Source organism: Manacus candei, unplaced genomic scaffold (genome assembly GCF_025592945.1).
Source record: "Manacus candei isolate 608988 ecotype Guabito, Panama unplaced genomic scaffold, ASM2559294v1 h1tg000073l, whole genome shotgun sequence".
In the NCBI taxonomy this organism is placed as follows: domain Eukaryota; kingdom Metazoa; phylum Chordata; class Aves; order Passeriformes; family Pipridae; genus Manacus; species Manacus candei.
This window is the reverse complement of record NW_026138121.1, coordinates 4,387,215-4,411,355: the sequence shown is the minus strand read 5'-3', so window position 1 is coordinate 4,411,355 and position 24,141 is coordinate 4,387,215. Positions and strand designations below refer to the sequence as shown.

The following is a 24,141-nucleotide window of genomic DNA, read 5'->3' as shown; positions in this document are numbered from 1 at the left end:
TTGACTCAAACCCCTGTTCAAATCTTGAGGGGCTCATTCCTCTCTTTAGAACTCTGGGATGGAGGAATCTGTGTCATTCCTCCCTTTAAAGCTCCGGGATTGGTGTCATTACCTCTTTAAAGCTCCGGGATGAGGAGCTTGGGTTCATTTCACACTTTGAAACCTTTAAAACCACGGGATGTGGGGTTGGTGTCATTCCCCCCTATAGGGGTTGTGGGGTCAGTGTCATTCCCCTTCTTTAAAGCTCTGGGATGTGGGGTCGGTTCCATTCCCCCTTTAGGGGATGCAGGGTCGGTGTCATCCCCCCTTTAAAACTACAATTCCCTCCTTTAAAATTTTGGGATACGGGGCTCGATGTCATTCCCCTTTAAGGCTCTGGGATGCGAGTCCGTGTCATTCCCCTGTACGGGATGCAGGTGGGTGTCTGTCTCTCCCGTGCCAGCCCCCATGTCCCCCCGGTTCCCCCCGTGTCCCCTCCCATATCACCCCGTGTCCCCCTCGTCCCCCCCATGTCTCTCTCGGTTCACCCCCGTGTTCCCCCCTGTCCCTCCCGTGTCTTCCCCCCCCGTCCCCTCATCCCTCCCCCGTGTCCCTCCCGTGTCCCTCCCGGTTCCCCCCGTGTTCCCTCCGTCCCCCGTCTCTCCCATGTCCCCCCCCGTCTCTCCATGTCCCCCATCTCCCCCTGTCCCCCGTGTCCCTCCATTCCCCGGTGTCGCTCCCTGTCCCCTCCCCGTTCCCCCGTGTCTCCCCGTCCCCTGTGTCTCTCCCTCTCCCTCGTGTCCCCTCGTCCCCTGTCCTCCCGTCCCCCGTGTCGCTCCCTGTCCCCCCTTGTCCCCCGTCCCCGGTGTCCCCTCGTGTCCCCCGGTCCCCAGTGTCGCTCTGTGTCCCCCCGTGTCCCCCTGTCCCTGGTATCCCCACGTGTCCCCCCTTGTCCCCATTCCCCGGTGTCTTCCCGTGTAACCCCGTGTCCCCCCCATTCCCCGCTGTCGCTCCCTGTCCCCCCGTGTCCCCCTGTCCCCGGTATTCCCCGGTATCCCCGGTGTCCCCCCGTGTCCCCCTGTCCCCGGTATCCCCGGTGTCCCCCCGTGTCCCCCTGTCCCCGGTATCCCCCGGTATCCCCGCTGTCGCTCCCTGTCCCCCCCTATCCCCGGTATCCCCGGTGTCCCCCCGTGTCCCCCTGTCCCCAGTATCCCCCGGTATCCCCGGTGTCCCCCCGTGTCCCCCCGTGTCCCCCTGTCCCCGGTATCCCCGCTGTCCCCCCCTGTCCCCGGTATCCCCGGTATCCCCGCTGTCCCCCCGTGTCCCCCTGTCCCCGGTATCCCCCGGTATCCCCGCTGTCCCCCCGTCCCCGGTATCCCCGCTGTCCCCCCGTGTCCCCCTGTCCCCGGTATCCCCGCTGTCCCCCCCTGTCCCCGGTATCCCCGGTATCCCCGCTGTCCCCCCGTGTCCCCCTGTCCCCGGTATCCCCGGTGTCCCCGCTGTCCCCCCGTGTCCGTCCCCGCTGTCGCTCCGGTGCCGCGTGTGCGGAAGCGGCGCGGGCGGTGACGCGCGGGCGGGAGGCGGAAGCGGCGCGGGGCGATCGCGGCGGGGCCGGGCCGGGGCCGCGGGGCCATGACCGAGTACAAGCTGGTCGTGGTGGGCGCGGGCGGCGTCGGCAAGAGCGCGCTGACCATCCAGCTCATCCAGAACCACTTCGTGGACGAGTACGACCCCACCATCGAGGTGCGGCGGGGCCGGGCCGGGGTGCGGGACCCGCTGCGGGAGCGGAGCGGGGGGTGAGAAACGCTGGGAAAACTCTTCCCGAGGGCCCTGCCCGTGCCCCGGCGGGCCGTGGGGTCCCTTCGGCCCGGCCCAAGCCAGCCCGGGGTCCTGGGGGCGATCCCTCCCCCGTTCTGCCTCGGGCTTCCTAAAGCAGCCAAAGGCAACCAAAAAAAAGCCACCGCTGGTCTGTGTAGGGCGGAGATCCCTGGCACGGTGATGGTGTTTGTAATACCCTTTTTTCCCCCCTGGCTTATTAATTGAGGAATTTCTTTAAAACAACAGGACTTGGCTGTTTTGTAACAAAGGTTGAGGGGGGGGCTTAGAGTAACATTTAAAATGGGATGGTTTGAGTAACAATTAAGATGGGATGGTTTGAGTAACAATTAAAATGGGATGGTTTGAGTAACATTTAAAATGGGATGGTTTGAGTAACGTTTAAAATGGGATAGTTTCAGATACTGGTAGTTTTTTATTAGAGAGAGGCAAGAATCCCAGAATCCCAGGATGGTTTGGGTTGGAAGGGACCTTAAAGCTTGGTTTTTTCCACCCCCTGCCATGGGCAGGGACAGCTTCCACTATCCCAGGGTGCTCCAAGCCCCGTCCAACCTGGCCTTGGACACTTCCAGGGATGGGGCAGCCACAACCTCCCCTGGAGGAGCTGGAAAAGCTCCTCTCTCCCTCCTACCCATCTTTTCATTAACATTTTTGTTTTTCACTCGTGATGCCCGGGGTGGGAAGCAGCAGTGCCGTGTTTCTGATGGGGAGTGCCGTGTTTGTCCTGCAGGACTCGTACCGTAAGCAGGTGGTGATCGACGGCGAGACGTGTCTGCTGGACATCCTGGACACGGCGGGGCAGGAGGAGTACAGTGCCATGAGGGACCAGTACATGAGGACTGGGGAGGGATTCCTCTGTGTCTTTGCCATCAACAACAGCAAATCCTTCGCTGATATCAACCTTTACAGGTATGGGCTGGGGAGGGAACACTGGGAAAGGCACCGGGTCCGTTGGTTGAAGTGAAGCGGGGAAGTGACTCAGTGAAGACTAATTAACAGACAAATATTAAACCTTCACCTTCTGTCAGGAAGTTTTTCAAGTGTTTTGTGCCGATACATGGAATCACAGGCAGGTTGGGATGTTAAAGCTCATGGGCAGGGACACCTTCCACCAGCCCAGGTTGCTCCAAGCCCTGTCCAACCTGACCTTGGACACTTCCAGGGATGGGGCATCCACAGCTTCTCTGGGCAACCTGGGCCAGGGCCTCACCACCATCTTTAGTCAATTAGAATGGCACAGTTTTGGGGGTTGTTGTGTTAAGCATTAATCATACCATCAATCAATACAAATGTCTCCACAGGGTGTCAGAGGATGGTGCCAGACTTTTTCCAGTGGTGCCCAGTGACGGGACAAGGAGCAATGGCCATAAACTAAAACACAAGAAGTTCCACCTCAACATGAGGAAGGACTTCTTTACACTGAGGGTGGCAGAGCACTGGAGCAGCTGCCCAGGGAGGGCGTGGAGATCCCTGTCTGGAGACATTCCAGACCCACCTGGACAGTTCCTGCTCCAGGTGACCCTGCCTTGGCAGGGGGGTTGGACTGGATGATCTCCAGAGGTCCCTTCCAACCTCAGCAATTCTGTGATTCAGTGAATCAGATGATATTCAGAGGGTACAGAACATCATCTCTAAGAAAATGGGTGAGAAAAACAGAGTTACACATGGACTAGAAAATGAAGTGTACGTGGTTATTGGCCATCCTGCTGTAGGTTGAACCCCTGAGGTCCTGCCCAGCTTTAATGTATATTTTTGCAGCACAGGGTGGTTTGAACACCGAACTAAACCAGTTTTTATATTTAGAAAATAGTTCCTAACTTATCTTTTAAATTTGTCTTTCCTAAAGAGAACAGATCAAGAGAGTGAAAGACTCGGATGACGTGCCCATGGTGCTTGTTGGGAACAAGTGTGACCTGCCCACGAGAACAGTAGACACAAAACAGGCTCAAGAATTAGCAAAAAGCTACGGAATCCCCTTCATAGAGACCTCTGCAAAAACGAGACAGGTGAGGTGCTCCCCTGGGACCTGACTCCTCCCTGCTGTGAAACACTGGCTGCTCTGACATTTCCCCCTGTGCTTGGGCCTTACCTACAGGAGAAGCGTGTTTTTTACAGTTTTTAGCTTTCATTTCTCAGCTTGACAGAGTTTTGTGTTTATCACTGGGCAGGGCCAGGACAGGAATCACTTCAGACTTGTCCTGACTCCCTGTTCAGTGTGTTGTGGCTGGAAGAAGAAGAAGAGCAGAACTTCACCTGCTCTCGCTGCAGTTCATCAACCCAGACCTGTTCAGTTTTCTTGGCTTCTTAATGAAAGCCAATTATAAGATTATGTTTACAGACAGAATTCCCCCAGACTGGACTAATGGGCTTCTCCAGAGCTGCCTTGAACACGTGGCTCTGCCCAGTCTGCAGCAGGAGGGATGAACCAGAAAAGGTGCAATTATTAAGCAGTAGCCAGAAAATTCTAAGGAATTAAATTCCAGGAATTCTAGAATGGAGGTGATTAGGCAAGAAGTAGCTTGTTTCCTGCATGGAACCTCCTTATAGTTTCAGTTTTCTGTGTTTCTTTTAAGGGCTGTTGCCCCAGGGAGAGTGAGGGGTGTGAGGGGAGAGTTTGGGACATGGAAGTTTTATCCACTCACGAGCCCTGGGATGAGCTGGGTGCTGCTCTTCCTGGAGAAGTGTGTCTTTCAAATGCATTGTGGGCTCCTGGGATGGAAAGATCAGTGATTTCAGAAGCTGCAGGAAAGAAAATGCTTGACCTTCCCTTTGCCTTCAGGGCGTGGAAGATGCTTTTTACACACTGGTGAGGGAGATCCGGCAGTACCGGATGAAGAAGCTCAACAGCAGTGAGGATGGGAACCAGGGCTGCATGGGATTGTCCTGTGTTGTGATGTGAAAAGGTGAGCTGGCACTTCACTTTTCCACTGGCTTCTTGTCTTTTTGCCTTCCAGCAGTTGATAAACGTGGCTTAGAAACGCTGGTTGCCATAGGTGGGGTTTTTTTTTCCCCTTCTGTACAGCCTGTTGATTCCCAGAGATTTGGATCCCACAATTAATTACTGCTCAGGAAAAAAAAAAAAAATAAGTTCCCCTCTAAGTTGATGATAAAGCTTAAGAAAAGGGAATTTCATCCACAGCATTTTGGCTGTTGTGTGGGTGGATGGAACAAGATGATCTTTAAGGCCCCTTCCAACCCAAACCATTCCATGATTCTGGGATTTCCACTGATTTCGATGGTGTGATTTTCTGTGTCATCCCTGGCAGTGTCTCCTTCCTTTGGGAAACCATTTGGACTCTGGAGGGTGTGTGGTTTCTGTGTGCACACAAGAAACACCTGAACTGGAAAGGAATGGGCACAGTTGTGCAGTCCCCGTGTGCTGCTGATTGATTGACTCACCTCATTGATTGATTGACTCACCTGATTGATTGATTGACTCACCTGATTGATTGATTGATTGACTCAGCTCACCTTGAGCTGAGTTCCTCTGGAATGTGCTCAGTTCCAGGATTAACCAAATAAAATGGTGCAAGTAACACAATTTGAGCTCCCAGCTGAGTGAAATTCCTTTCAGCAGTTCCCTAAAAGATGTTGCTCATCACTGTGAACACAGACAGACCAGTTCAGGGCTTGCACTGCTACACTGTGGCACTGCAATCCATCCCAGAGTTGCCCAGCAGCTAATTAGGTGCTAATTGGAGGTGCCTTTCTGTTCCAGATGCCAGGAAAATGTGGTTCAGGTGCAGCTGCTGGACGAGTCTCCATGCTCCTGTGCTGCATCTCATGCTGATGCCCTGCAGTGTTTTGGTGCCAGTGGCAGACTCTGGGCACCAGTTAATTAGCACAAGGTCCTTTTCCGTGCTCCATCTGAAGAGAACATCCGTGGCATCTACCTCCCTGCTCAGCTCCCAGAGCAGCAGCATCTCTGGATGTACTGGGATTCTTTTCTCACTGTGTTACCTGGGTTTGTCCAAGAAGAAAACCAGTCACAAAAGTGAACTATAGAGACTAAATGCTGTGAAAAAGATGACACTTTACCTCTAGAAGTGCTGTGTGTCCCCTGTCTGTTGGATTCCGTGCAGTGCTGTCAGAGGAGTGGCACAGAGTGATGTCACCCGTGGTTGTGTCACCAGGAGTGCCCCTGTCCCCTGTCAGACAGGTGTCTGCTCTCTGGGCAGCAAAGTACAACATCTCCATTGTGCCAGGAGTGCCACCTGCCTGATCCCTGATTTCTGTAATAAAGAGGAAAACCTTTCCTAATTAAGTGCCTGGTTGCTAAGAAGATTAGAAGTTGTCCCTTGGGTTGAGGAAAACCCCAAGGACTGGAATTTCTTGGGAGCTCATTGTCTTAAGCAGGCAAGTGTGGTGTGGGTGATCTGTGCCTGACAGGACACTGCAGCAGGAATTTGTAGGCTGGAAGGTCCAGCAGGCACTTGTGAGACTCCTGAACAAGGCAGGGGACACACTGCACCTGTGTTTTACTTTCTTTGTGGGTGGAACAGTTTATACTCTGTCTTGTTTTCCTGCAGCATTCAGATCTCTTCCAAGCTGGACCAAATCATTCTGCTGCTTGTTTTTAACATGAACTGCCAACACTTCTGGGCAGCTTCTCACTAGTTAATCTGGTAACTGGAGGTTAATTTGGACAGCTGTTCCTCAGCTCTCTGTGTAACTTGCAAATTGTTTTATTTTGAATTATTTTCTTACCACCAGACTGTAAAGAGTCTCTTCAAAATGTCTCTAGACTGTGAAATGTAGTTGGAGAGTTTCCTTATCAGGGGGTTTTGGGTTGACTGTCACAGACTGGTTGCTCCATCCCTGGGAGTGTCCAAGGCCAGGTTGGACAGGGCTTGGAGCAACCTGGTCTGGTGGAAGGTGTCCCTGCCCATGGCAGGGCATGGAATGAGATGATCTTTAAGGTCCCTTCCCACCCAAACCATCCTGGGATTCTGTGGTGGAGGGGAGAAGGCAGTGAGCTGCCACAGCGATCTGAGCCAGCTTCTGATTGCAGCATCCTTGCAAAATGAGGAAGGAAATGAGTTCAGTGATGACTTCACAGAAGGTGTGGGACAGACTGATGGGAATTCTGGGCCTGCTCTAACTCACAGCCCCCAGCACAAGGGCAGAGCTGTGTGAGCTCTGTGAGTTCTTCCCCGTAACCGGGTGTGCGAGGGCGGTCACTGCTGCCAGCCCTGCCCGTGTTCCTTGCAATGCTCTGTCCTTCCCTACTTCTTGTGCTGCTGGTGCTGGATTCCGTGGGGTCAGGCAGTGTATCCCCCAGCACAGCTGAATTCCCAGTCCCTCTGATGGAGGAGGAAGGAGCCTTCAGCCAACAGAGGGAGCGTTCGCTCAGTGCCGGCCCAGGGGAGCAGGGAAATTGTGAGAGGCTTCATTTCAGTGTGTTGGTGTCAGTCAAACATCTTCATTTGGAGTTCTCAGTTTCAAGGGGAAATTAGAAATCAGTAAACAGAGAGAGAAGAATTTTTTCCTCTTAATGTTGCTTCCTTCACTGCTTACATTCTTAATTCTCTTCTTGGAATGAAGAGGATCAGTCTGCGTCACGTTTTCTTTATCTCTGATAATCCTTATGAGTACTTTTTGCAATTTATTTTCCCTCTGACTGATGTGACACTGATAAGAATTAAACCCACGATATTTTTACAGAAAACATTATTTTCCAGCAACGTGCACACAGTGGTGGGAGAATTGTGGATACCATTGGCTGTGGCTCGAGTTGAGTTTGTTTGAAGGTGTTTCCCAGAGAAGCTGTGGCTGCCCCATCCCTGGAAGTGTTCAAAGCCAGGTTGGAATAACCTGGGCTAGTGGAAGGTGTCCCTGCCCGTGGCAGGGGGTGGAACTGGATGAGCTTTAAGGTCCTTTCCACCCCAAACCATTCCATGACTGGTCTCATGCTGCAGGTTAAACGTGGCAGAACTGCCACCAGTGCAGGCTCTCAGGGCCAAGAAAGTTTTGTCAAGAAAGGTTTTTTGTGAAAGCATTCCGTGTGGCAGGAGCTGACTGTCTGCTTCCAAAGGGACATGTGACACACTGTTGTCCAGCTAATAAAATTACCCCTGGAAAACAGTGATTTTGGGATACACATCTGGTCACGTGGAGGCAGCACTTGGGAAAGAGCAATGAGGAGTTTGCAAGAAGTTTGAAGGGTGAGATCCCATCATCCAGGTCCTGTCTGGGTTTTGATTGTTTGGGAAGTGTAGGAAGCAGGATTGTTCAGAGCAGGGCTGCCTGTGGCCACGGGAAACCTTTGGCAGGGAGCCTTTGATGTTTGAGGTGTGTTTGGTCAGGTATGGAAGATGATTCCTTTTGGATGGAGGTTCATCATGACAATGCTCCACATTGCACAGCCTGTTCTGGTACATTCAGCTGTAACTCCAAAGGCAGGGAATTCTCAGAAATGTGTGGGAACTGACTGGCAAATGCACCTGCTTTCTCTTTGCTGTTCCCTTTCTCCTGGGCTCTATAAAAGGGAAGAAGCCCTGGTAAGGATAGGTCTGCATTTATGTCACCTTTGGAACCTTCACAAGGGGCTGTATCAGGTTTTAGGATACTGCAGAGCTGACCTACACAGGTGGTTTAGTTCCAAATCCAACAGATACTACAAAATCAGGGTGTTGCACTAGTCAGGAGTGTGAAGTAAATGGTTGTTCTTCATTTCCAGCTTTTTGTAGAGAACCCTGGGTTTGGTGGCAGCTGAGAACTGTGGAAGGACAAAACCCCCAGGAACTTTTGGGGAGATTATTTAGAAGATAAGCACAGGAGGTTTTGCACAAGACAGTCCCTGGAAAAGGTGGTTTGGTAGATTTACTCTAAATGTTATTTACAACTAACAGCACAACACCATCTTAGTGCCAAGCTGATTTTACTGTCCTGACTGGGAAGAAAAACAACTTAGAGGTAAAATATTAAAAAAGGGTAAAGCTCTTGTTCAAAAATTACAAGTGCCAATAACTGTAATAAACGTTTCTGTTGCTGTGGCTGAGAACAGGAACCAGTGTAACTCTGTGGTAGTTCCTCTTTGTGTCCCCACTCCGTGGTCTTGTTCAAACAACTGCTCAGATTTAGTTCTTGTCCTTGGTAGGACTTTGGGTATTAACCAGGATGTTCAAGGTGTTATAATTTTTAGCACAGCTCAGTGACTTAGAATTGGATTTCAAGCAACCTCAGGCCTGTGGGGGAAGGAGAGCAGTGGAAGATGAATCACATTCTGACCTGTATGTTCTCCTTTACACCCCAAACCTTGAGTGTCTGCCTGTGATTAACCTCCAGGATCGTTGGGAACTGTTGGGATCTGGACTTTTAACCCAAGGGCTAATTTGTTGTTACTTTGTTTAATTATTTGCTTTCAGTAATGCATCTCTTTTGGTTTGAATTGAAGTAAATTATTTTGCTTCTTAAATAACTTTTTTAAAGAATAAACTTCGAATTCTTTGCTTGTTTCTTTTGTGATCTGGGCACAGGAGCCACAAGTGGATTATGGGAAGTTTATCAGCAGTGCTCTGCTTTCCCTGGGGGATGAGATTTACTCCAGTTGTCACTTCTGTCATGGGGCATGGGCAGCTGGATGCCAGATGTGCCCTGGAGCATCAATTAGCAGTGAGAGTGGCCTTGAGACCTGCCACAGGCTTGGTCCAGAGTCCAGTTTTTAATGACTTCAGCAATCTGTGCATCTTGTCGAGTCTCTGTTTGCAGTGGGGTTCCTCATAATATTTTTGCTGACTTTGTCCTTGCTATGTCAAAAAAAGGGGGAGGGAACCTTTTTTTTTTTTCACTTGATATTTCAAGAGTGAAATCAGCCATGGAGTCACTGCTGTGTCCAACTCGTGCTCTCTCTGTTAGGCTTTTAACTTGCTTAATTCAGTCTCCTAAAATACTTCCCCCTTGGTTTTCCTCCTGCAGCAAGGCAGATTGTGTCAGTCCACACATCAGTAAATGTGCTTTCAGACTGTTTCTCCTCAGACACTGTGTCAGGACTTTGGAACCCGGAGTCCAGCCTGGTTTTTTGTGCCAGGAATTAAGGAACAGCCCCCCAGTGCCAGGGCCACACACTCCTGGCACTGTGTAGCTTCAACAGTCACTGCCTGTCCCTAAAGGATTCAGAACATGAGTACAGGTGGGTGCTCAAATCCAGGGGTTTCTTGGCTTATTGGGAAAGTTTTCTTGCAATGTGGGTGTTCTCTGGAGCAGCCTGATCCTACAAACTGTTTCCCACCTGAAGGGCTGATTTTGATTCCACCAGCCCTGGAGGAATCCGTGCAGGGGAGGGAAGAACTTGCTGAAGGTTTTCTCAGTGCTGGGTGAGTTGATCAAAGGCCCAGCACAGCCAGAAGGGCCCTGGTGAGATCCACGTTACCCCCTCTCTGTTCATACTCCTCTTCTTCAGCAGTTTAAACCATTTTATAGCAAAACCTGCCTCATGGCTTCTATTTGGACAGCTGCCCCTGTGCTATGGATGCTCTGCCAGGTGAGCTAGAGGAAGATCCTCCTAGAAGAACACCCTAAAATGCCAAATTTCTGGCATGTCCAGCCATCTTCCTTTGACTTAGACCTTGGTGGAGTGAAGGCAGCTAAGAGCCAGAAGTGTGAGGGGGTTAGAGCCACTCTGAAGCCCCTGGGTGTGAATCACTCGTTTTCCAGCTGAAAAAGAGTGGGAAGATGGGTTGTTTGTGCCAGCCCCTGAGTTTGCAGAGGCCATGGGTCTAATTTTAGCACAGCATGCCCAGGCTTTACTCAGATTTCCACCATGATCCCACTCAAATTGACCCTGTGATTAAAAAAGCTGAGGCATCAAGAGGAAGATGACCCTTGTACCCTAAAGGTCATTTTTGGTGTCAGATGTGAATCCCAAGATCCTGATGCATCCAGGAAGGTTAGGGACAGGCATAGTCCTTGTGGGAGAGCAAAACAAGCAGGAGCCAGTTTTTATGGACCGTGAATGAAATGGTTAAACAATAATGTGTTGGGGACTCTCAAGCTCAGAGATGGGTAAGAACAAGAAGAATTCAGGAACTGAAAACTGCATCAGCATGAGAGGAGGCCAAGGTGTAACAGCACTCCAGCTTTGCCCTGTTGCTGCACCTCTGCAGGTTGCAGGGAGGGAAATCAGTTCATATTCTTGGGGAATAACTGGGAAGTGGGGATACAATCCCCTGAGATCTGGAGAATTTCTTGATTGTCACCCAGCATATTTCGAAGTTGTGCCCATCAGAGAATGGGCACATCTCTTCCAGAGAGTTTCTGGATGCTTTGGGAATTGTCTCAGCTGGAGATGCTGTGCCAGGTCTCAGCTCACCCAGCTTCACTGCCCAGTTGTGCCACAAGATTCCCGTGCACCTGCAAACAAAACCCTTGGCTTGTCTTTTCTAGCTCTGTATTTTATGCATGTAATTGTCACTTTTCCCAGCCTTCTCCTGGGACAAGGCCTTTCCATAGCTGTTCCTGCAAAGTGTGGCACAGGAAGCCCTTACCTGCACATAGAATTCCAGACAATGTTGGCTTTTCCAGGTGGTTTTTCTGTTCCCTTCAAGGCTGTGACCGAAGCCTCCCTTTATTAAATCAGAGCCAGGCTGTGCTGCTGCAGCCCAGATGCTTTGCTTGATTTGTCCTATTCCAGGGCAGTTTTTCAACACCATCAAGAACTGAAGTATAAACAAACAGGAAAAGATTCTGTTTCGCATCAGAACTATTTTACCCTTCTGACCCGTTCTGGTTCACCACTTCCCACCAGAATCTGGGGCAGAAGCTCAGAGTTACTCTGGCAACATGCAGGGCATGACAAATTCTGGCCTTTTTCTTCAGACAGGAGCTGTTTCTCAGCTTCAGGTGAGACCTGAAGTAGGTTTGAGGGCACCCTAAAGGAGGGTACAGCCCTCAATGCCAATATGCTGGGAACAATCTGCTTAAATCAAGGCAAGAGGTACTTCCCAGCCTGATGTCTGCTCTGCCAGGTGAGAGCAAACAGTTTGGATCCACCCACAGCCCCTGTTCTGATGGAAACACCGAGGCTCTGCCTTGGGAATTTCCTTTAAACCTTTGGTTCAGCACAGAAGGTGTCAGGTTTAGTCTCTCTTAAAAAACTGACTTCCACAGTCCACTTTACAGAGGTGCAGCTGCCTGGGAAGCAGAAATCTGACCAGGCAACAGGTGAATCTCCATGAAATGTAAGAATGAAGCCTGACTTAGAGAAGAAAAATCATTACATTTGAGCCTTGGTTCACCTGTTTCAGTGGAAGTGTTGTGGCTGCACTTTAAATAGGTCCCCAGTTGATCTTTACTCTCCTTTTAGAGTGGGAGAGTCTGATTACAGGGAAGGGAAAGCTGTAAAATTAGTGTTGGGCTCTCACTCGGCCCCTTGTGCTCGGGGACAGTGGGGTGTTACTGAGGCTCTGCAGACTCTGCTGCAACGATGTCCCGGGGGAGAATTCCAGGTAGGTCTGAAAGCAGGGAGCCAAGGAGCCACTGGGCAGGCTCTCAGCCCACAGCCTGGGAGATTTGGATGGTCCACGGGACCTCACTGGGGCCTTTGGGCGTTTTTCTTCCTGCTTGGAGACATTTTTCGGGATATTTTAAATAGTTTAAAGAAGTAGTTTAAATCTTGCTCTGCTTGGACTGAAGAAAAATATTGTCTCTCCTGCAGTGTGATGTGTCCTGTAATGACAGCACTGGATCCCTGTGGATGTGGGTCAGAGGGATTTCAGGAGTCTCTGGTGCTTGGCAAAGCACCAACTCTGAGCTTGGCAAAGCTCAGAAGATGTGGGGAGCTGCATTCCTGAGGGCATGGGGAGCACAAGCTGGGCAGCAGGAATAGGGCCAGCCAGGCTCTGCAGAGCAGTGCAGAGGGACATGTGACAGGTGGCTGCAGAGCCCTGAGTGATATCAGCCCCAAGCTGCTCTGATAAGAGCGAGTTTGGAATTGCAGGGCTGTGGTGTGACAGACAGTGTCCTCCTGTGTGAGCCTGGGTTAAAACCTGGCCCTGCACCACCGGTGGGAGGCTGTAAACCTTCCTGAGTGTAGTTTTCATCCAGTAAAGGGATGAAAGGTCAATGGAGGCATTTCTGGGATGCTTCATTTGCAAATGAATACTTGGAATTAGAATGTCAGGGGTGTGTGTTCCCCTGACTGGGATTTGGGAAGTGAGTGATGTTAGAGCTGCAGCCTCAACTGCTGGGTCAGATGGAAAGGGCAGGAGTTGCACCCTCAAAATGTTGCTGCCACCCTGTATGACCAGGAGTGAGGATCTGTGGAAGTGCAGTGCCTCAGCTGTCTGCTCCTGTTAGGGAATAAATGGAGATGTGACACAGGGGGATGGAACTCTGCAATGCCCATCCATCCTGATCTCCACAAAGGAGGGCGAGTCAAGGGCAAAAAATAGCCAAGCCTGGTGCTCCAAGTCACTAAAATATCTGCCTGCTTGTCCAGTAGGAGAAGGCTGTCCTGCCCTCCTGCTGGTCCTGCTGCATCCCTGCACCTGGACACAGGGAGAGACCTCCCAGGACAGCCCAGTCTGCCCACATGGCTGGGTGCCTGTTAGTCTCTTGTAGTGTTGACTGAGGTGATCTGGGCTCTGGCAAATGTTTCATCTTGGACAGCTGCAGGGAAAACAGACTGTGGCAGGCAGAAGCTCTGCCAGAGCCTCGGGTTGGATGGGACCTGCAGGGGGGTTTGGTTACACACCGAGGCACCAACGAGGCTCTGTTGGGAACAGGCAATGCCAAACTCACATCTTTGTGTTGCTCAAAGTGGCAGCTGCTGCTCTGGGGTTTGTTTTTTGTCTTTTTTTCCACTACCTAAAGGGGCTACAAGGAAGCTGGAGGGGCTTTTCACAAGGGCATGGGGTGACAGGACAAGGGGGAATGGCTTTAAGCTGAAGGAGGGTGGGTTTGGATTAGATATACAGAAGAAATTGTTCCCTGTGAGGGTGGTGAGACCCTGGCATAGGTTGCCCAGAGAAGCTGTGGCTGCCCCATCCCTTGAAGTGTCCAAAGCCAGGTTGGACAGGGCTTGGAGCAACCTGGGCTAGTGGAAGGTGTCCCTGCCCATGGCAGGGGGTGGAACAAGATGATCTTTAAGGTCCCTTTCAACCCAATCCATTCTGTGTTTCTATAACTCTTTTGTCAGTGGAAGGCTTTGGCTAAACTTGTACTTTGCTAATCCCTTTTTAATGACTGATGAGAAGACAAGGCAAAAAGGCTCAGATTTTGAAGGGCTGATCACAACAGCTTTCATTTTGTCTCTGTTTTATCTTAAACAGCAGAAGACAAACGTGAGTATTGCTGGGTTTGTGTATGCTCTGCTGTGTTACTGCCTGGACATGATCAGTGGAACCCAACAGCTGTTGCATGATCATGGTGATCTTTCAGCAGCTGCAGAAATGCTATTTCCTGGCAGTGCCAGCTGTGCCCCTCGGTGTTACACGGAATGGTCCCAGCTTTTTGGCCCTTTAGTATAGGAAACTGCAATTTTTAAATGTTATCCTGCACCCTGGTGAGAACCCTCTGGCTGTTCTGCTTTGGCCCTCACGTGCTGACCATGTCCTGTGTGACATGTTGATGGTGAGGTCCATCCTTCAGCATCGATGCTCGCTGAGCTTTGTGCTGAGCTGCCAGCTGCTGGCAAAGCCTGCTCCGTGCCTGCTCCTGTGCTGCCATGCAAACTTGTGCTTCTGGGACAGTTTTGATGGTGTTTTGTTGGCAGTGGAAGGGCTTTTAACCATCCTTCTCCTCCTTCATAAAGCCCCAGCCAACCCTGTGTCAGTGGTGACCTTGGCAGCACGATGCACGTGGTGGGTGAGGGGGGTCCAGCTGTGGCTGGGGCTCTCCAGCTGCACTGGGATGGTGGGAGCTGAGTGCTTGGGCTGCTGGCTCTGCCCCCCCTCCATCCATACCTCTGTCTTCCTCCTGACTGGATGCCTTGTGGAGCAAGTGGGGCTTAGACTTCCTAAAGCTGTAAGGGCTCTGCCAATCTTCCCCTCTCCCTGCCAGTGCATGCTCCCATCATTGCCCTTCCCAAGGATTTGCTTCTTCCTGGGCCTTTTTGCACCACTCTTGGTGCCTTTCCTGCTGTGCTGGGGGTATCAAGGTATGTCTCCAGCCCACCAGGTGTGTCCCAGCCTCGTGGCAAATCTGGGAGGTCACCCCTAGTCTTTTAGGGGGAGTGGGGGCCACGAGGAAACAGCAGCTGAGCACTGAGCTGCCTGCAAGGGACACCTGCCTGTTCCAGTGGCTGGGAACCAGCTGCCTGTGGGAGCCTGAGCTCTGCTCCCTCTCCCTGCAGAGATGGACGAGTCCTTGCGCTCCTTCGCCGAGAAGATCTTTGCCTCCGAGGTGAAAGATGAGGAGGTCAAGGGAGAAATCTTCGATGTGGAGGAGACCTCCCCCATCTCCTGGCAGGAAATGAAGGTGCACATGATGCTGCAGGAGAGAAGTGGCACCACGGAGAAGCGGTGAGCAACAGCCAGGGATCCTGGGAGAGGAGAGGAACACGGAGCAGGGGGGATGTAAATCAAAGCCCATGGGAAGGGGAACAGCTTATCACACCTGTGGGATTAATCCTTGCTAATCCTAAGGCATCTATCAGGTATCCAGGGTTTCCTCTCCAAGTGTTCCCACTGTTGGACAGAAAGACACCCTGCTCCCTGGGTGTCAGGGACAGCAATGGCCTCAGAGCTGGTGGAGAGGGAGACTTGGAGACCGTTCTCTGGAAAGATGAGACTCCCCAAGTCTGTGGCTACTTTGTGATCTGTGCCCTCTGCTCTTGGCAGCGGCTGTTTCAGGTGCTCAGAAGGCACCAGGGAGCTGATTTGTGTTGAGCACAGTTAGAACATAGCTGTGGGAAGTACCCCTGTCCTGGAATGGGGCTGTTTGCCTGAGGTTTTCCTCCCCGGCAGGAAGAAGCACCATCTCCGCTTGAAGACAGTTGCGTTGGCACTGCCCTCGGTTCAGAAGTCTGTCAGCAGCCTGTCTGCCATGGATGAGGTCATCTCCACCTCCCCCCTGTACCAGACTGTGCCTACCTTCCAGAGGGTCCAGATCAGTGGGGATTATGCCTCTGGGGTAGGTACTTCCATGGCTGTTCCCCTCCCCACCACCTCTGGTCCCTGCCTGTCCCTCAGCAGTGCCCAGTGTCACAGGAGCCTGTTCCAGCTGCAGTGTCTCCCAGGACAGTCTGTGCCTCCCAGATCAGTCTGTGTCTCCCAGAACAGTCTGTGCCTCACAGGCCTCTGGTGGTGCCCTGCTGCATTCCTGGGGGATCCATAGCTGAATTCCTTGGCAGGAGTCTGTGGGCTGCTCCATGGTTCCCATGGGATTCTCCAGGGAGGATGTGGCTGAGCAGGCTGTGCTCATTCTGTCACATCCTCTCTGCTTGCACAAAGCTATGCCTGTCCAGGATCTGTGCATATCCCAGAATCCCAGAATGGCTGAGGGAGGTCATGCATTCCAAGCCCCCTGCACAGGCAGGGTCACCTAGAGCCAGTTGACCAGGACTGTTATCACCTCCTATGTTAATCCCTCCTTCTCCTTCTCCTCAGCCTCCTATTACAACTGTGTTGCCCCTGGGATCGTGCTGGTGGATCCAAGCTCAGCTTGGAGCTGCACAGCAGAACAACTGGGGAATCTGAAAATCCCTCCTTGTTTAGGCATGTTCCCCCTGCTGTGACTGTCCTAGTGTAGTTTTCTCACCCTGCTCCACTCCTTTGAGCCACTTCTGATTGCCCAAAACACTTGTCAGAGCAGTAAATCAAAAATTGTCCTGGTCACTGGTCGGTGTTTCATGTTGCTCCTGCTTCAGTTTCAGCCTGGGCTCCAAAAATAGCTTTTAGTGTTTTGCCCCAGCCTGACCATTTCAGGGCCATCTACAGATTACAGTGAGGAGTGTAAGAGGCATTGGAATTCACTGATTCTGGCACCAGGAGCTTCCCTTTGCCATATCTGGGACTCTGCCTATCATCCCTTCCTTGCCCTGCCCAGGCAGAGCAGCGGGAGGGAGGGCATGATTGATATGATATGATTATCATATGATTATGATTATGATTATGATTATGATTATGATTTTGGTTATGATATGGTATGACAAGAAAGCTCGAGAGGAACCTTTCACAAGAGCATGCAGTGACAGGACAAGGGGGAATGACTTCAAACTAAGAGAGTAGGTTTAGATTGAATATTGGGAAGAAATTCCTCCCCCTGAGGGTGGGGAGGCCCTGGCACAGGTTGCTCATAGAAGCTGTGGCTGCCCCATCCCTGGAAGTGTCCAAGGCCAGGTTGGACAGGGCTTGGAACAACCTGGGCTAGTGGAAGATGTCCCTGCCCATGGCAGGGGGTTGGAACTGGATGATCTTTAAGGTCCCTTCCAACCCAGGCCATTCTATGATTCTGTGATATTTATCTCGCTGTGACCAAACGTCCCAGTTACAGGGGCTGGGACCAGTTTATCACTATGTGGGTGTATTCTACACCCTCTCTGTCATTTCTGATGGACTGATGGATTGTTTGCAGCAGGCAGCAGCTGCCCAGGGCACACTGACACCTCAGGCTACAAGCTGGGTGTTAAAGAACCCTGCCAGGCAGGGGAGTGTTCTTTTGTTTCCACACAAACGACTCAGCTAACTCCCCTCTGGAAAGGCATTAACACCTTCACACCCAGCCTGAGGGGTCATCTCTGCTAATGGGCCACCTTGGACTGGCATAATGGGCAGCTGCAACCACCTAGACCATCAAAGATTCAAAAAATATCCCATGGCTCACAGAGTTAAATCACCCATCGTGAAGCTCCCCACCCTGGGGGAGGTACTGGGCATTCCCACCTGAACTTGAGCATATATTATCTACGAGTTTTGGGACTTCTGGTGTCACTTCTGGGATCCAGAGCAGGACCAGAACTTTAACAGAACTATGACCATCATCGAGGTTTCCTTTCCTTTTACTTCGCCCCCGGGGGCCCACGTGGTGCTCAGCACAGGGCTGACAAACACTGTTCTGTTCTTGTCCCAGGGTGCTGGGTTATTCATCTGTTTTTGCGAGTTAAAACCAGTTTTTCTCCGTATCATTGCATTTATTGTAATCTTTTTTAGTAAATTGTACCTCTGACCTGTAATCTCTCTTGAGCTGGGTTCATTTCTCCCATCAGTTTACTTTTAAACCAGCACACCAAAATTGTTCTCTCTCCATCTGGGTTCACCAGGGTGTCTCTCTCGGACATCTGAGTTCCAGTTGTGTGTTTGCCTTCAGCAACAACCCCCTTGCAGGTGACAGTGGAAGATTTTGAGGTTGTCTGCAGAGGTTTGTACCGTGCCCTGTGCATCCGGGAGAAGAACATGCAGCGCTCTCTGCAGAGGTTCCCCAAGACCCCGGCCCAGTACCTGCGTGCCATCGAGGGCGAGGCCTGGAGGCCCAGTGACACTGGCCCAGGTACACCCAGGATCCTGGAAGGGCTTCCCCTCTGGCCTCAGCGTGGGGCAGGGAAGGATTGTGGAAGTGCTCCACGGGGGAGTCGCTTGCCCAGGTCTCCTCTTGGGTGTCCCAGTGGTGGGGTGTCCCTGCCCACTGCCCAGGCTGGAGGAGCATGGCAGGTTTGGGGGCTGTTGGCTGGCAGCCTGTGCATTGTGGAATTCTCCTTTTGGTCCAGTGTTCAACCCGCCAGTGAAGGATGGACAGGATCCCTTTGAAACTGGGAATCTCCCCGAGGACCTGGGATACCACGTCCAGATGAAGGAAGGGGTAGTTTATGTCTATGCCGACAAGGCAGCAGCTGAGAGGAACGAGCCAAAGGACCTGCCCTACCCCAGCCTCGAGGACTTTGTGGATGACATGAACTTCCTCTTGGTCCTGATTGCAAAGGGGCCTGTGTAAGTGCACAACCCAACAGGTCCTGTCTCAGTGGGCAGAGGGAGGTCAGGGCAGCCCCCTCCCCTTCCTGGGAGGAGGGAGAAACCTGCTGATGACATACCTGGCTGCCCAGCTGTACTTGGCCCCTGTGAGCCCTCTTGATTGGGGTCTTAAGCAAAGTCAGCATTCAGGGACTGGAGACAGGGCTGCAGATACACTCCCACCTGCCCAGCCTTCCTTTGAAGCTCTGTAATAGAGGCAGGAGAAGCACCTGAGGGAAGCAGGGCTGGCCAGCATGAGCTGCTCCACCTCGGGTGAAAGCTGCAGCCCTGTGCTGAGGGGTGAGAAGCCCAGTCACTGTTCTGCCCTTTGCTTTCACTAGTAAGACCTACACTCACCGGCGCCTCAGGTTCCTCTTGTCCAAGTTCCAAGTGCATGAAATGCTCAATGAGATGGAGGAGACGAAGGAGCTGAAGAACAACCCGCACCGGGACTTCTACAACTGCCGGAAGGTAAAGGGCAAGGCTTGCAGCTCTGGTGACCCTGAGGAGGAAATGTCTTGGTGCCTTCCCCTCCCTGGGAACTGGATTTTAGAGCCCAGGTCCACTGGCATTGTTCCCACAAGTGGGAATGTGCTGGCTGGGCTGCTCTTGGCCCATCATGTTCACACCACTGAGCCCTGCTCCCCACACAACTTGCTCCCCTGAGGGGTTTGTGGGCCTCCCTGAGCATCCCAACTCGAAGCTGGAGATCTGTCCCTCTTGCTTCCCAGGTGGACACGCACATCCATGCTGCAGCCTGCATGAACCAGAAGCATCTGCTGCGTTTCATCAAGAAATCCTACCACGTGGATGCCGACCGCGTAGTCTACAACGCCAAGGGCAAACAGCTCACCCTGAAACAGCTCTTTGAGCAGCTCAATCTGCACCCCTACGACCTGACAGTGGATTCCCTGGATGTCCATGCTGTAAGTGGTTGGACATTTAGTGTAAAATCACTCTTGAGGCACTCTCATCTCCTCCATAGGCACAGTTTTTCCCTTCCCTGCGCACCCACGACATACTGTGTGTGTTAATATTCGTGGCAGGGTGTCACAGCTCCTGGTTTTCCCGTTTTGGCTGGTTTGGATCAGTCCCTGCTTACTGCCACACCTGGACTGAGTGTGTGAGTGCAGGATTTGACCCTGATCCTGCCTCTTCCAGGGCCGACAGACATTCCAGCGCTTTGACAAGTTCAACGACAAGTACAACCCCGTGGGGGCCAGCGAGCTGAGGGATCTCTACCTGAAGACAGAGAACGCCATCAACGGCGAGTACTTTGCCACCATCATCAAGGTGAGGAGAGAGGGGAGGGGAAGAAGTGAAGCTTTGGTGCTGCTGTGGGTCCCTGTGCCACGGTCTGCTCTGGTTTGCAGGAGGTTGGCTCCGACCTGGAGGATGCCAAGTACCAGCACACGGAGCCTCGGCTCTCGATCTACGGGCGGTCAAAGGAGGAGTGGGCCAAGCTGGCCAGGTGGTTCAACACCCACCGGGTCTATTCCCCCAACATGAAGTGGATGATCCAAGTACCCAGGATTTAGTATGTGCTGTGGGTCTGAGGGGCCACTGTGCCTTACAGACACCTCATACCTGGGGGGTTGTGGGGACAGTGGGCTGTGTGGTCCCACTGGTAGCAGCTAATCCCTGTCTCTGCCCACAGTGATGTGTTCAGGTCTAAGAATTTCCTGCCCAGCTTTGGGAAAATGCTGGAAAATATCTTTGTTCCTGTGTTTGAGGCAACTGTCAATCCTCAAGCCCACAAAGAGCTGAGTGTCTTTCTACGCCATGTGAGTGTCACCTGATGGTGTTGTCAGGTGTGGTGAGAACTCACAGTCCTGTTTGTGCACAAGAAATGGGGTATTGGCTGATGTGGAAGATATCACCAGTGGGCTTGTGGCCCTTCTGCAACATTCTTGGAAGTGGGTGTGTGGCCAGAAGTGCAGGGAGGGCTCAGACTCCCTGAGCTGGCTGCTGTGGGGCTGTGGGAAATCCTCACCTCCTGGGGAAGGTGTGAGCTTTGTTCCTGGTTGCTGACAGCTTGGGGGGTTGTGAGGATGGAGGTCTGCAGCCTTGCTGGACTCTGCTCTTGAGGAGGACAGGGGTGTGGGTTCTGGTGAGCTGCAGGGGGGCAGGGTGAGCCAGCCCAGCTGGGCATGGTGAGGTGGGGAGCCTTGAGATGCACCTCTCTTGTTACCTTGCCGAGCAGATCACTGGCTTCGACAGTGTGGATGATGAATCCAAGCACAGTGGACACATGTTCAGCACCAAAAGCCCAAAGCCAGAGCAGTGGACTTCTGAGAAGAACCCATCCTACACCTACTACGTCTACTACATGTACAGCAACATCCTGGTGCTGAACAACCTGCGCAGGTGAGGCCCGGGATCTGCCACCATGAGGTGGCACAAGGGGCTGCCTCGTGAGTTATTGATGTGGGAGAAATGGGGGCCACCTTGCTCTGCCCCCAGTGTAGTTTGGAGCTTCATATCCCAGAGCGATCCAGAAGCTTCTCAGTAGGAAGCGTGATGGACTGGGGTGAAAATTAGGGATCGCAGAGATGCATCTATTGCTTATGCAGAGGAGAAAAGAGAGTGAGTGATGTGCTCCTGGGCCAGGCTGGATTCATGGGTAGGGGCAGAGCTGGGCCTGAAGTCAGGTCCAGCCCCCTAACCCTGCTGCCTGCCCTCCTTCCCTGCGCTCAGGCAGCGTGGGATGAACACGTTCCTGTTCCGCCCGCACTGCGGCGAGGCCGGGGCCATCACACACCTGCTCGCAGCCTTCATGACAGCAGATAACATCTCCCATGGCCTCAACCTCAAGAAGGTAAGTGGAGTTAGTCTGTCACGAGCAGCCCAGGCGTGGCAGGGCAGCAGAACACGTTCACAGCTGCCTCCATGCAGTTGGTTGTGCCTCTGCTTTACGCTGACACAGCCTGGCTTCAGGCAGATGTCGCTTCTCTGGGGCTCTCCAGGCATGTTTGGGGATCTGGCTGAGAAACCTGTTGGATTTTGAGGGTTCAGCCTCACAGGCCTGTTGTAGGATACATCTGTTATCATTGAGCCAGCTGCATTCTGACAGGTTTGAGCTCCATGTCCTCTCATGCTCCATGTGGACTCTGAAGGATTGATTGCTGGCTTGCCCCTCTCTTTTCTTGCACACGTGAGCTCTCGGCCTTAAGCTCTGCCAGGGGAGGTTTAGGTTGGATATTAGGAAGAAATTTTTTACAGAGAGAGTGATCAGATATTGGAATGGGCTGCCCAGGGAGGTGGTGGATTCACCATCCCTGGAGGTTTTTAAGATGAGACTGGATGTGGCATCAGTGCCATGGGCTGGGAACCACGGCGGTGTTGGATCAAGGGTTGGGCTTGATGATCTCAGAGGTCTTTTCCAACCCGGTTGATTCTACAATTCTGTGATTCTCTGCACTGTATTCCCTGCCTGGGGCCTGGCCTGATGTGAGGAGTGACCCCAAAGAGGTGCAAGGTGCAGTAACTTTATCCCTAACCCGGTACCTCTGCTCACCTTTGCAGAGCCCAGTGCTGCAGTATCTGTACTTCCTCGCCCAAATCCCCATCGCCATGTCCCCACTCAGCAACAACAGCCTCTTCCTGGAGTATGCCAAGAATCCATTGCTTGACTTCCACCAGAAAGGGCTCATGGTGTCCCTTTCTACAGATGACCCCATGCAGTTCCACTTCACCAAGGTACCGTGTGAGCGCTGGGGATGGCACTGTGGGGTTGGGAGTGTGTGGGCCTCGATTTTTTGGGAAGCCAGTGGCACCTGCCAAAGGTCCATCATATGCTGGGCCATCTGCCCCTCTACCAGGGGTGGTTCAGGTTGAACATCAGGAAAAACTTCTCCACCGAAAGAGTGGTTAAACATTGGAATGGGCTGGCAGGGGTGGAGTCACCATCCCTGGAAGTGTTCAAACAACCACTTTGTGATATTTAGTGGGCAATGGGGGTTGAAGGTTGGACTTGATCTTGGAGATCTTTTCCAAGCCCAGTGATTCAGTGGTTCTGTGAGCTGTGGGAGAGCCCCTGCAGAGCTGCTGGCCCCTAATTCCGCCTGTGCTGCAGGAGCCCCTCATGGAGGAATACGCCATCGCCGCCCAGGTCTTCAAGCTCAGCACCTGTGACATGTGTGAGATCGCCAGGAACAGCGTCCTGCAGTGTGGCCTGTCCCACGAGGTGGGTGCTGTCCACAAAAACTGGGATTCGTTACTAATTATTATTTATTTCAGAGCTGCACAACCCTGGGTGCTCGGTGGGATTCCACAAATCCAGCACACCAGATATCAAAACTTTTTATACATTTTAGCAAACAAAGGAATTGGCGTTCATTGGTTACAAGTTACATAGTTACCTTATTAATTAGCTTCTATAGGCTAATGATTCTCTCACTTCTCATGCTAAATAGTCCCATGCTCAGTCTTCCTCTTCTTTAGGGTTGATGGTCTGTGAGTCACTGGTTGTGATCTGCCCCTGCCAGAATTATCTTTTACCCAACTGGAGCTGATTTCAGCACAATTGCTGAGTTGGCTTTGTTAGTTTCTTCCTTACCTTGGAGTTTTTCCCGAATGTCCTCGTAGCCCACGAATTCTGCATTCCCCGTGTCCACTATCACCGGTACATCCTTCTCTCCAGTCTTTAACCTCCCCCGTAGGTCTGGGATGCTCAAAGCACGTCCAGCCGTAAACCTTAACAAGGCAATTCTACCCACACGTAATTTTTCTAACACCTGGACATCACTTCAGAGCTTGTTGGCTGCTGTTTCACAGGATTAAATCTCCCTTCTTGCTGATTAGGCGTGAACGTACATAAAGATCAAACATCAATGAACATAACTGCTTAGGAAAATGTCCCTGCCCACGGTGATCCCTGGGACCAGCGCCGTCCGTGGGCTCAGGGCTTCTCCCCAGCCTTTCCGAACACGGAATTCTGAGCTTGGCACCCCTGTCTATTCCCCTGGCAGGAGAAAGTCAAATTCCTGGGCGAAAACTACCGGGAAGAGGGGCCCGAAGGCAACGACATCCGGAAGACGAACGTGGCCCAGATCCGCGTGGCCTATCGCTACGAGACCTGGTGCTACGAGCTCAACCTCATCGCCGAGGGGATGAAGAACGAATAAGCAGGGGGTGGGAGCGCGAGGCCGGGCTGTGCCGGACTCTGAGGGCACCGGGGCGGCCGCGCAGTAAAACCCGGTCTGAGAAGCGGCTCCGATCACCCTCAGGGGAAAGGGGAAGGCGGGGCCAATGGTTGAGTGACGGCCGCGTCAACCAATGGGAGACGGCTCGTCATCGTGGGGGCGGGGTAAGAGCGAGGTCTCCACTGAGTGACAGCTACTCCAGCCAATGGACGGCGGCTCCGTGCGCGTTGGGCGCGTCCTGCGGGAGCGGGACGGGGAGAGGTCTCTGTGATATTGGGCGGGGTTACCGCGTGAGTGAC

The 24,141-nt window shown here is 52.3% G+C and overlaps 2 protein-coding genes and 1 long non-coding RNA gene across 4 annotated transcripts in view; all 3 read left to right on the top strand.

Moving 5' to 3' along the window:
• The window catches only part of LOC127480496 (uncharacterized), a 115,994-nt gene extending 106,759 nt beyond the window's left edge, over positions 1 to 9,235 (top strand). For both annotated transcript variants that reach the window (XR_007907921.1, XR_007907922.1), the window contains exon 2: positions 6,691 to 9,235. This is a non-coding gene — a long non-coding RNA (uncharacterized LOC127480496). The remainder of the gene's footprint in view (positions 1 to 6,690) is intronic.
• NRAS (NRAS proto-oncogene, GTPase) lies at positions 1,556 to 6,075 on the top strand. Its single transcript, XM_051808679.1, has 5 exons — positions 1,556 to 1,722; positions 2,546 to 2,724; positions 3,662 to 3,821; positions 4,595 to 4,718; positions 5,534 to 6,075. The coding sequence occupies exons 1-4, from the start codon at positions 1,612 to 1,614 to the stop codon at positions 4,712 to 4,714; spliced, it is 570 nt and encodes a 189-aa protein (XP_051664639.1). The 5' UTR covers positions 1,556 to 1,611; the 3' UTR covers positions 4,715 to 4,718; positions 5,534 to 6,075.
• Positions 9,236 to 9,926: 691 nt separating the features above from the next.
• AMPD1 (adenosine monophosphate deaminase 1) lies at positions 9,927 to 23,906 on the top strand. The gene is made up of 16 exons (XM_051808559.1): positions 9,927 to 9,946; positions 14,085 to 14,096; positions 15,107 to 15,275; positions 15,720 to 15,885; positions 18,078 to 18,240; positions 18,458 to 18,677; positions 19,040 to 19,169; positions 19,430 to 19,624; positions 19,860 to 19,991; positions 20,072 to 20,235; positions 20,356 to 20,482; positions 20,902 to 21,065; positions 21,396 to 21,516; positions 22,224 to 22,397; positions 22,774 to 22,884; positions 23,669 to 23,906. The coding sequence occupies exons 1-16, from the start codon at positions 9,937 to 9,939 to the stop codon at positions 23,822 to 23,824; spliced, it is 2,214 nt and encodes a 737-aa protein (XP_051664519.1). The 5' UTR covers positions 9,927 to 9,936; the 3' UTR covers positions 23,825 to 23,906.
• The last annotated feature ends 235 nt before the right edge of the window (positions 23,907 to 24,141 follow it).